General features: G+C 42.6%; 1 protein-coding gene across 2 annotated transcripts; it reads left to right on the forward strand.

Annotated features, from left to right (window-relative positions):
- The first annotated feature begins 4,668 nt into the window (after positions 1 to 4,668).
- On the forward strand, positions 4,669 to 10,834 carry zbtb42 (zinc finger and BTB domain containing 42). 2 transcript variants are annotated; one of them, XM_062041997.1, is made up of 2 exons: positions 4,669 to 4,937; positions 6,471 to 10,834. In XM_062041997.1, the coding sequence occupies exon 2, from the start codon at positions 6,485 to 6,487 to the stop codon at positions 8,060 to 8,062; it is 1,578 nt and encodes a 525-aa protein (XP_061897981.1). In that variant the 5' UTR covers positions 4,669 to 4,937; positions 6,471 to 6,484; the 3' UTR covers positions 8,063 to 10,834. The 2 variants fall into 2 exon arrangements, with proteins under 2 accessions (XP_061897981.1, XP_061897980.1); XM_062041996.1 differs by lacking the exon at positions 4,669 to 4,937 and adding an exon at positions 5,362 to 5,599.
- Positions 10,835 to 11,219: the final 385 nt, after the last annotated feature.

Below are 11,219 nucleotides of genomic sequence, written 5' to 3' on the forward strand. Positions count from 1 at the left end.
GTAAGATTTAACATTAATGTACTATTGGTTGTATTTTATGAAAATAACATTACCACAGAGTTGAGAAGGAGCAAAGATCTTCAATATTTGTATGTGAAAATCGCAAAGAAATCTTCTGGGGGAGGATGATGCCCCTAAAGGGGTTTGGTTTACAAACTTTCAGCCCCACCTAAAACAAAATTCACCAGCCGCCACTGATTATGATGCATTCTCATTTTAGGCAAAATATAAGACAATACTTTCTTAACAGTATAATTGTAACCAGGAATAAGTCTTCAAGTAACAATATTCAAATACTAACATTGTTGGGTAAGACAGCATTTGGTTTAATTCTGAATCCAGTGAAACAGATTGGTGGTTTTAGCTGATATAAAGACTTTCAGATGTTTATATATGTTTAAGTATTTGGCAGACGCTTTTATCCAAAGCGACATACATAAAAAATAAATATATAACAATCACTGTAAACATGATCATTTAAGGGAAGAATGTAATACAAAATATCAATACAAAGTGTCAAGACAGAATAAACTCTCTGCTGCTGCAGCAACAGAGATACAGTCTATAAGATATATAGATATCTAATGTATTCATACATTGTTTATGTAGGATATACACATGTATATATAACCTAATCATATTGTTTCTTCAATTTAAAAATAGCTGACCGTTTTTTTCCCCTTTCTCTGGGGATTATATTCCCAGTTTTGATCTCGGACGTCTGGTCACTTATAGGGTATAAGAATATTATATTACTGTTAAGCAAACTATCAATAATAAAACACGCCAAAACATGTGTCCTTTATCATAGCTACACGTATGACAACAAAGCGCGTGAAAATCAGTGGTATTCAGTGAGGTAAGATGAATTAAATGCGCTGACAGTTCATTGCTCCTGCCAAATGAATTGCACTGAGTGGAGCGGATCACCACTCCAAGATGGCGGCCCCGCGTCTCGTCTGCGCCTGTAGGCAGTAGCGCTCCATGCTGCGTACCCTTATAAGATGTCTATGGTTATAACGTTAGCAGTGAGTTTACAGCCTCACTGATTTAACTACACAGCAAATAAAAGTCACGTTACTTAGCCAATAAACGTTAGCTTACATTCAAAACTTACCCTTCTTTGTGCATCTTCAAATGTCGAACGAAGTTGGAAGTTGTTACGTCTCCGTCTATAATATTCGAACTGCATGATTTGCATAGGGCTATTCGTTTTTTGTTGACCGAGTCGTAGTTTTAATACCCGAACGAAATAAACTTTGGCATAATTGTTTCTCACTGCCGCATTGTTTGACAATTCTTCTTCATTGGTTGTCCTGCAATTTGATTGGATGAGAGCTGTGGGATGAAAACAACGTAGATCTAATTTGATTGGCTGTTGTACTGAGAGCACACCAGCTGACAGGAACAACACGCTGATAGACACAGACGAAGAAAAGAAAAAATACGGAGCGGCGCGCTCCCAAATAACTTTTTAATCTTTGGGTTTTGGGGAAAGTAGCAAGTCATGTCAAGTCAAAAGGCTCAAGTCCAAGTGAAGTCACAAGTCTGTGATGTTAAAGTCTAAGTCGAGTTGCAAGTCTCTTTACAATTTGTCAAGTCGAGTCCAAAGTCATCAAATTCATGACTCGAGTCTGACTCGAGTCCAAGTCATGTGACTCGAGTCCACACCTCTGGTTGCTGGAGCCTATCTCACTCCACCAAGACCCACAATGCAAAGTGTTTCCATGTCACACTTTCAAGCCCTGTACATTTATGTAAAAATATAAATAAAAATTCATAGATGTAAGAACGTGTTAGTTTTTATATTATAAACTGCTAATCTTCAATGTGTCATTTATTACATCATAATCAATTTTCAACGGCATTATCACAAATGTTAGGGTGTATAGTTTTATGTATTGTGGGGACGGCGTGGCGCGGTTGGGAGAGTGGCCGTGCCAGCAACCTGAGGGTTCCTGGTTCAATCTTCATACCAACCTAGTCCGTGGTGTCCTTGAGCAAGACATGTCACCCTTGCTCCTGATGGGTCGTGGTTAGGGCCTTGCATGGCATCTCCCGCCATCAGTGTGTGAATGTGGTAATAGTGTCAAAGCGCTTTGAGTACCTTGAAGGTAGAAAAGCGCTATACAAGTATAACCCATTTACCATTTACAGTTAATTGAAGACTCAAATTGTCTATAGCAGTGGTTCTTAACCTGGGTTCGATCGAACCCTAGGGGTTCTGTGAGTCGGGCTCAGGGGTTCGGCGGAGGTCAAGACACACCCGACTCATCGTGTAAATAAAAACTTCTCCCCATCGGCGTTTTACAGATACAGCAACAGCAGAAGTCACACTGATTTGCAGGTGTGTAATTTGTTGTGAGTTTATGCACTGTGTTGGTTTTGTTCTTTGAACAAGGTGATGTTCATGCACGGTTCATTTTGTGCACCAGTAAAAAAACATGGTAACACTTTAGTATGGGGAACATATTCACCATTAATTAGTTGCTTATTAACATACAAATTAGTAACATATTGGCTCTTAACTAGTCATTATTAAGTACTTATTAATGCCTTATTCGGCATGGCTTTATTATAACCCTAACCCTCTAACTCTGGCCCTAACCCTCTAACCCTAACCCTAACCAAATAACTCTAACTTAAAGGCCTACTGAAATGAATTTTTTTTATTTAAACGGGGATAAATGTGTCATACTTGATCATTTCGCGATATTGCCATATTTTTGCTGAAAGGATTTAATAGAGAACATCGACGATAAAGTTGCAACTTTTGGTCGCTGATAAAAAAAGCCTTGCCTGTACCGGAAGTAGCGTGACGTCAAATGTTGAAAGGCTCCTCACATTTCCCCATTGTTTTCAATGCAGCGAGAGCGATTCGGACCGAGAAAGCGACGATTACCCCATTCATTTGAGCGAGGATGAAAGATTTGTGGATGAGCAACGTTAGAGTGAAGGACTAGAGTGCAGTGCAGGACATATCTTTTTTCGCTCTGACCGTAACTTAGGTACAAGCTGGCTCATTGGATTCCAGACTCTCTCCTTTTTCTATTGTGGATCGCAGATTTGTATTTTAAACCACCTCGGATACTATATCCTCTTGAAAATGAGAGTGGAGAACGCGAAATGGACATTCACAGTGACTTTTATCTCCACTACAATACATCGGCGAAGCACTTTAGCTACGGAGCTAACGTGATAGCATCGTGCTTAACAGCATATAGAAACAAAAGAAATAAGCCCCTGACTGGAAGGATAGACAGAAAATCAACAATACTATTAAACCATGGACCTGTAAATACACGGTTAATGCTTTCCAGCTTGGCGAAGCTTAACAATGCTGTTGCTAACGACGCCATTGAAGCTAACTTAGCAACCGGACCTCACAGAGCTATGCTAAAAACATTAGCTATCCACCTACGCCAGCCAGCCCTCATGTGCTCATCAACACCCATGCTCACCTGCGTTCCAGCGACCGATGGAAGGACAAAGGACTTCACCCGATCATCCGTGCGGTCGGCGGCTAGCGGCGGCTAGTGCGTCTGCTATCCAAGTCAAAGTCCTCCTGGTTGTGTTGCTACAGCCAGCCGCTAATACACCGATCCCACCTACAACTTTCTTCTTTGCAGTCTTCATTGTTCATTAAACAAATTGCAAAAGATTCACCAACACAGATGTCCAGAATACTGTGGAATTTGGAGTTGAAAACAGAGCTTTTTTGTATTGGATTCAATGGTGTCCGAATACTTCCGTTTCAACGATTGACGTCACGCGCATACGTCATCATACATATACGTTTTCAACCGGAAGTTTAGCGGGAAATTTAAAATTGCACTTTATAAGTTAACCCAGGCGTATTGGCTTGTGTTGCAATGTTAAGATTTCATCATTGATATATAAACTATCAGACTGCGTAGTCGGTAGTAGTGGGTTTCAGTAGGCCTTTAAGTCTTTGTTACTTAGAATATGTTCCCCTAGTGTCCAAAAAACTCTAAATTAAGTCTTTGTTACTTAGAATATGTTCCCCATACTAAAGTGTTACCAAAAACATATAACTTTGTCTTGAATTTGAAAAAAAAAAAGTTTTATTTTTCACTAAAGAAGGGTTCGGTGAATGCGCATATGAAACCGGTGGGGTTCGGTACCTCCAACAAGGTTAAGAACCACTGGTCTATAGGTGTAAACAATTGTTCGTCTAAATGTGTCCTGTGAGTGACAAGTGTGAATCAGCTGGTATAGGCTTATTTCTCACCCACCACCTAATTGAGGACTAGCGGTACAGAAAACTGAATTCAGTAACAATTATTGTATCAAAGGTGTGTTTACCTCAGTTAGCTAAATACAAGGAAGCACTACGTTACTGCCAAATACAATTATAAACATATTGGTAAATTAACACCTTTATACAGCCCTTTTTGGATTTTAATATCTTAGGTGGTTGTGCCTAATTACATAAATGCAGGTTGGTATAAAAACAGGACGTTGCATATTAATAAATCCACACCTATTGTATAAACATAATGTCTTCACATCAAGCCAACACTTCCTTGCCTGAGTTTTAGGCCCCGCCCTCCACTTCCGTGTATGGCGCGAGGACACAAGACAGGTGTTTCCAGCGGGGGGGGGGCATTGATGTTACCCGCGCTCTATGCTCCTTGCTGCCGCTGTGTGAGTTCTCGCAGTAGTGCACGCGTTCTTGTGGTGGGCCGGGCGCTATCGCGAGATTTGTGTCCCCACGATCAACCTGCTGGTTGACACAGCAGCAGCCAGCAGCAGCAGCAGCCAGCAGCGCCGAGCGCACAATGCCTCTGTCGGACTGAAAGCCAGAAGAACGGACGAGAGGACTCGAACATCTGGCCGCACATGATGATAGTAGCACGTCGAGGTGTTTAGGTGGACTAACGAACACACACACGACGAAGAAGGCGGGAATAAATGTAAGTAAGATGTGTTTTTGTGCGCGCTCAGGAGCGGAGCGAGGAAGCGAAAGTTAAAGAGAGTCCACTCATTTGAGAGGCTTTACTAGGAGTTGTTCTGAAAGATTCTCACCAATTTATCCAACACTTTAAAACGCCCAATTGATCTCATTACGCTTTTAACACGCCTTTTTCCTGCGCTTCTTCACGTGCACTTTTCCTTTTAAACTCACTGCGCGTTGCGTTCAAGTGCACCACAAGACGCATCAGACTTTTGACCACTGTCGTCGGCGCAAAGTCTTATATACTTTTAGGATATTTTGTTTAAAAAATAATACAAGTTGTGTGCTTTTGGACAGCTCCGTGGTAACATATGGCATAAAGGGGAGCACAGCTGGAGGTAGCGTTTCCATTGCGGTGATGTCAGAGCAGCTGACTCCACAGCTTGCAGTGTAATTAGCAAACAGAGCAGCAGTTTACTCTTTTTTTCTTCTTCCTTCTTTCACCTTGCACCCCTTGCCTGCTGGACGGCTGCTATTATTTCCAGCGCCGCTTGCTTGTTCTGTAAACACCGCTTTGTGTGTATGTGTGTCTTTGGAAACGCGTCGCTATCCAAATTTTCTAACATTTTCGGAAGCTCATGAAGTGGACTTGAAACTGGAACACAGTGGATCATATGATGGGTGAGCGCTCTTGAATGCAGCTTGCAACGCTGGGGAAAAGTTGTAAAATGTATCTTTACTTAACATTTGAGGTATGTTTTTGATGCTGTCACGTCAGAAGAGACCTAATGCAAATTTAGGGATATTTGCGGTCATGTTTTCCTTTTTTAGTCAACCTAGACCTCAAGTAAAAAAAACATCAGTTTCACTAGTTATCATACAGGCCTAAAGTTGAATCTCGTACAGGGGTCTCCCACGTTCACCACTGTTGGAACTATGTTGCATTATGTTGACAAAAAGAAAGGAGAAGTGAGCAACATATAAGCTATACTTTATTAACAAAGCAGATCTCCTCTCAATCTTTGCCACACTTGTATTTGTTATTTTGTCATTTAAATAGAGGCCTAATGTCTGAGTTGATACGTTGTTAAAACACTAAGAGTAAATACTTTTTGACCCTTGGTGAGCGACCTGTTGGAGACTCAGTCTGGTACAATCTTGCTGTGTGCTTCTAAACTCTGACCTGGTATAAACTGATTCAGGGTGAATAAGTGATGTTTTTCTACAAATAGCACAATTTAAGATTCTTTTTCATTTCATTTTCTCAAGTTTGGGGCCAAATGCAACTTGAAATTCACTCAAAACTAAGTTTGCAGGGTGAAATTAATTTTTTAACTTAAAATAAACCTGGTTCATCTTTATTTTACCTTTTGTTTTTATTTAAAAAAAATATTGTACAGTATATTGTATAGGTAGCACCTTATACTGTATGTTTGTGTGTGTGCTGCCATATGTTAGTCATTTGTTTCTTCACCTAACACCAGCCTTCAGCTCCCTTCTTAATAGCCCCATTTGGTTTATCCACTATCCTGTTTTTCCTGTTTTTCATCAGGTTATGAAGGAAGAATGGAGTTCCCAGACCATAGCCGCCAGTTGCTGCAGTGTCTGAGTCAGCAGCGTCACCAAGGTTTCCTGTGTGACTGCACTGTTTTGGTCGGGGAGGCTCGCTTCAAGGCGCACAGAGCCGTGCTGGCCTCCTGCAGTATGTACTTCCATCTCTTCTACAGGGACCAGCTGGACAAAAGGGACGTTGTGCATCTCAACAGTGACATTGTGACAGCGCCGGCTTTTAGTCTGCTCCTTGAATTTATGTATGAGGGCAAATTGGAATTCAGCACTCTTCCAGTGGAGGATGTGCTGGCCGCGGCCAGTTACCTCCACATGTATGACATCGTCAAAGTGTGCAAAGGCAAGCTGAAAGATAAAGACGAGGAGAAGATGGGCGAGGCTTTTGGACTCAGCTGTCTGGACCGGGACAATTCCGCGGACGCCGAGCTGCGCGCTGACAAGCAGCTCGGAAAGCGACGGTCTCAGGGGCTCCCCGGGTCCCCCTCCCCGACGGAACAGTTTGACACGGACAACAGTGAAGCGGGCCTCACTGTCACCGACTGTGAAAGGTCGGCACAGAACAGGCAGAAGGCAAACGGTCACTCTGGCAGGTCCCCGGACCTTGTAGGTGTCAATTATGTGTCAGCGGAGGCCGAGCCCTGCGTCCAAACAGCTGGAAAAACAAAAGCTGATGTCAGTAGTTCCACCGTATCGCTGTCCCAGAGGTCCCGGGCTTCGGATGACATGGACTGCGCTCTGGATTTGTCTTTCAAGCCTCTGTCTAGCAGAGATCCCTTACAGCCCTCCTACATCTCGGGACAGCTGGCCCTCGACAGCCAGCAGCAGGGCACTGAGCCACTTGTTAAAGATGAACACGACTTGCTGTCAGAGCAGGAGGACAGTGAGCCGATGAGCCCTGAGAGCCAGCGCTTTGGGAATAGTGCCAGGAGCTCAGTGGTGACAGGGTTCGCTGCCCTCTTCCCAGGCAACAACGGCTCCACCGCCGCCCTCCTCTCCCAGGAGGAGGACCTGATGGACGAAGAGGGGGATGCCTGCGGGAGGAGGGAGGGCGCCCCCGGCAGGGAGGCAGCCGACGAGAGGAGGGGTCGGCTGCTGGGGGACAGCGAGGAGGAGGAGGACGACTTGGCCTCCTCGGACATCTCTACCTCCAGTGGCGTGCTCTTGCCGCCGGGCCAACAGGTGTGCGTGTGCCCGCTCTGCAGCAAAGTCTTCCCCAGCCCGCACGTCCTGCAGCTGCACCTCAGCTCGCACTTCCGCGAGAAGGATGGCGCCCGCTCCAAGTTGTCCCCCGACGGCTCTGTGCCCACCTGCATGCAGTGCAACAAGACCTTCTCCTGTATGTACACGCTCAAGCGACACGAGCGCACGCACTCCGGCGAGAAGCCGTACACCTGCGGCCAGTGCGGCAAGAGCTTCCAGTACTCGCACAACTTGAGTCGGCACGCTGTGGTCCACACGCGAGAGAAGCCTCACGCGTGCAAGTGGTGCGAGCGCCGCTTCACACAATCCGGGGACCTGTACCGCCACATCAGGAAGTTTCACTGCGGCCTTGTCAAAACTCTCTCCATCAGTTAAAATTCTGTATTATTTACACTCTGGCTGTCTGGATACTACCCCCTGTGGCATTTCTCTTGATGAAGATGTAGCAATTTAAAAAAAAAACAATAACTACGCTGGTTGGATGTAGACTGGCGAACTGCATCAGTGCAGTGTGGAAGTTCAACAAAGTAGATGATGCACTTGTTTGTCTTTGTGTGTTGACTTTACTAGAAGCATCCTAGTAGAAGATGCGAACATTTGTTAATACAATCCACTTTATTTGTGCACAGCCGAACCGTCCTTTTTTTTTTTTAACTCCTACTTTATTATTATAATTAATATTATTTATTGGGGTATTTGTAACATGTCAAAATCACAAGGCAGCAAAACTAATGAAGTTGTACTACTGGAGTATGTTTGTTTTCTTTGTTTGGCTAAAATAATACAATTATCGTAATTGGGTAGAATTACTTGTCCTTTTTTATTATTATGAATGTGAAATAACTGAAGGAAAGGCCTAATTGCTACTTGAGAAAAAGTTGTCCTGTAACCTTGGTGCCTCTTATTGTACTTATTGACGAGCGCCATCTATCACCATGCCTTTTGTCAAATCCACTCACACACACCAGAGGAGGTAATAGGCAGCACCGGAATGCTAATTGATCCACGAGTGCCCTCACAAGAATGTGACCCAACTATGTAAATGAAGCTCTTATCAATGACGTTGGTATTGATTAGCAGAGGAGTGTTACTTCCTGGCCTAGGTGGATGCATTGGGGATAATATGATAACGTAATGACCACCATAGCATTCTGCAAAAGCTACTGACTTTTTCTTTGCCTTCTTACTGTATGTGTTATGTGTTACTACTGATGAACTTGTTGGCGCCTTTAGTGGTTTAAAAAAAAAAAAAAGGTCTTTGGGCATGAAGGAGGATTATTTTTGTTAAATCTGTCCTGAGAAGACTTGATCTGAATTTATTTATTACCTGGGTTCAGGGTTTTTTTTCCCATAAGCTCAAACTTTGGTACTCATTAACTGGCACTGGGGCTGTTTTTTGTTTTTGTTTCTTTGTGCAAATCAAGTTACTGTAATTGTGTTTTAATTGAGAAATATCAGTCACACAGAACCTAGAGAAGCACTTCTTTTTTAGCATGCATATAGTTTCAACACTATTGCCTAGGCTGCTATTACAATTTGTATATTTAATGTAAATATATATTCTATTTGTCTGGCGTGGCGGAGGGCGTCAGGTGCCTTATTAAAGGCTGCGGTGTTTTCTGGAATTTCTCGTCTCAAAGCTTGAGGGGACTGCTAATTAGAATCCGAGGGGTTTAATTTCGACACAGGAAATAGTTAATTTTTTTCTTTTTTTTACCCACAAGCCATAGTGATTCGGCATATAGAAATGGGACAATACAAGCTTTGTCTCACACACAAGTCTCAGGTAGTTCTCAAGGGATCATTGTGTATCTCTCGCCGAGCTACTGGGGATGTGGGGGTGGGGGGGATGCACGTTTCTGTTGGCGCTTTGCTGTATTGAATGGAGCCATTGGAATGTGAGAAATGTATTTAGGCAAAGGGAAACCAAGGAGACTGTAAACAGGTGTATTGTTTGGCGGCATCAAAGTCCTACACCCCCCACCCACCCCACGCCCCTTCAAACTCCCACAGCAAGCAGTAGATAAATGCTTCATTGTTCTATACAGAGGAGAGGCCGTTGGGGTTTGATTGTACACCTGTAAAGAGATTAGAAGAATGATCATCCTGCCAATAAAACGGGCAAATAAACATCTGGAGAAATTGTGCTTCATCGCCCCTTCTTCTTTGACAATGTTTTGTCAGAGTGGAACCACTTTAGTCGTGTGGCGTTCCTATTTCATAACGTACACAGGCAGGAATATGCTGTAGGTTCTCTTGATTCTTGAATGTGTACAAAAGCAGAGAAACTAACACGTTTTTTTAAATTAAAAGATGAGCGGTTATTTCAAACTCCAGGATGTTCACCGAGCGTGCCTTCGTCGACACACACACACACACACACACACACAGGTGTTGCATCTGGAGGAGTCCCTCGCTCCACGACAACGTGCTTCTTTTCCTAACATATCACAAGTTTGTTTGCTGCTTTGTGTGAGGTTACTGTTTTGTAAAGTTTTTGTTTTTTAAAAGGGGGGTGGGGGGACTCTTTAACCATTTCATTGTGTGAATAAATGGATTAATAGAGGACAAGCATTTGTGTGTGTGTTGGGTTCCATGAGCTCCTGGCGTCATGTCACTGTTGAATATGAACTGCTGAGATTCTCATTGTCTTTTGAAACAAAACTCTTGGTCAAAGGCAGCGTTTGCCTAAGTCATGCTGTATGATCTTTTCAGTCGGAAAATGACTTCATTAACACTGGAATGTTGTCTCCTGCAGGTCCCAACTGTGAAATTGTGTATAATCACAAGAACTATTTATTGTTATTACGTCTGCTTCTCTAGCAGCATCTGATTTTTTTGATTAGGTTATGACGTTTAAATGTCACATGAAAATCAAACTGTAGAAGTGCCATTAGAATTTAATATAATGTCTTTTTTAATAAGAAAGGTATATTTTATAGTAATTGCTTCAGTGTTAGTGGCGTAGAGATTAGTTGACAATCTTTGCTTAGATATGGAAGCAATTCACTTGTTTTGATTTATTGTACTGTGCATTTTAATAGTTTGACTTGTGTGAGTGTGTGCGGAGGCGTGTGTGCTGTGGAAATGTGACAATCTGGATTTAGGTCTTTATTGAGATTATGCATAGAATTAAATGGAACAACTCTGTGTCGTGTGGATTTCATTCGTTTCCATCTTGCTGGTTCACATCACACATTAGAAGATAAACATTTCCACCTACATTTTAGTTTAGCAATCGTATAAATACCACATAATATAGTAGTAATTGTAATGGAGTTAATTTTTAATACTCTTATACTAATGTTTGGACAAATCTTTATCTATCTGAAATAATCAAGCAGTAACAGGGTCCATTAATACTAAAAACCCCACAATGTACTGCAAGTGTGCCATCTCGTAGATGTCCACTGTGTCAGCACTTATGTCGATTAGTTTAAGTTGAAAATGATGTTTTATGTCAGAAATCATTAGCGAAGAATACCGTACCGCGACTTATGTGTGAAATTATTAACACATTACGTAAAATATC

The sequence above is a fragment of the Entelurus aequoreus genome, linkage group LG03 (genome assembly GCF_033978785.1).
Source record: "Entelurus aequoreus isolate RoL-2023_Sb linkage group LG03, RoL_Eaeq_v1.1, whole genome shotgun sequence".
NCBI classification, from domain to species: Eukaryota; Metazoa; Chordata; class Actinopteri; order Syngnathiformes; family Syngnathidae; genus Entelurus; species Entelurus aequoreus.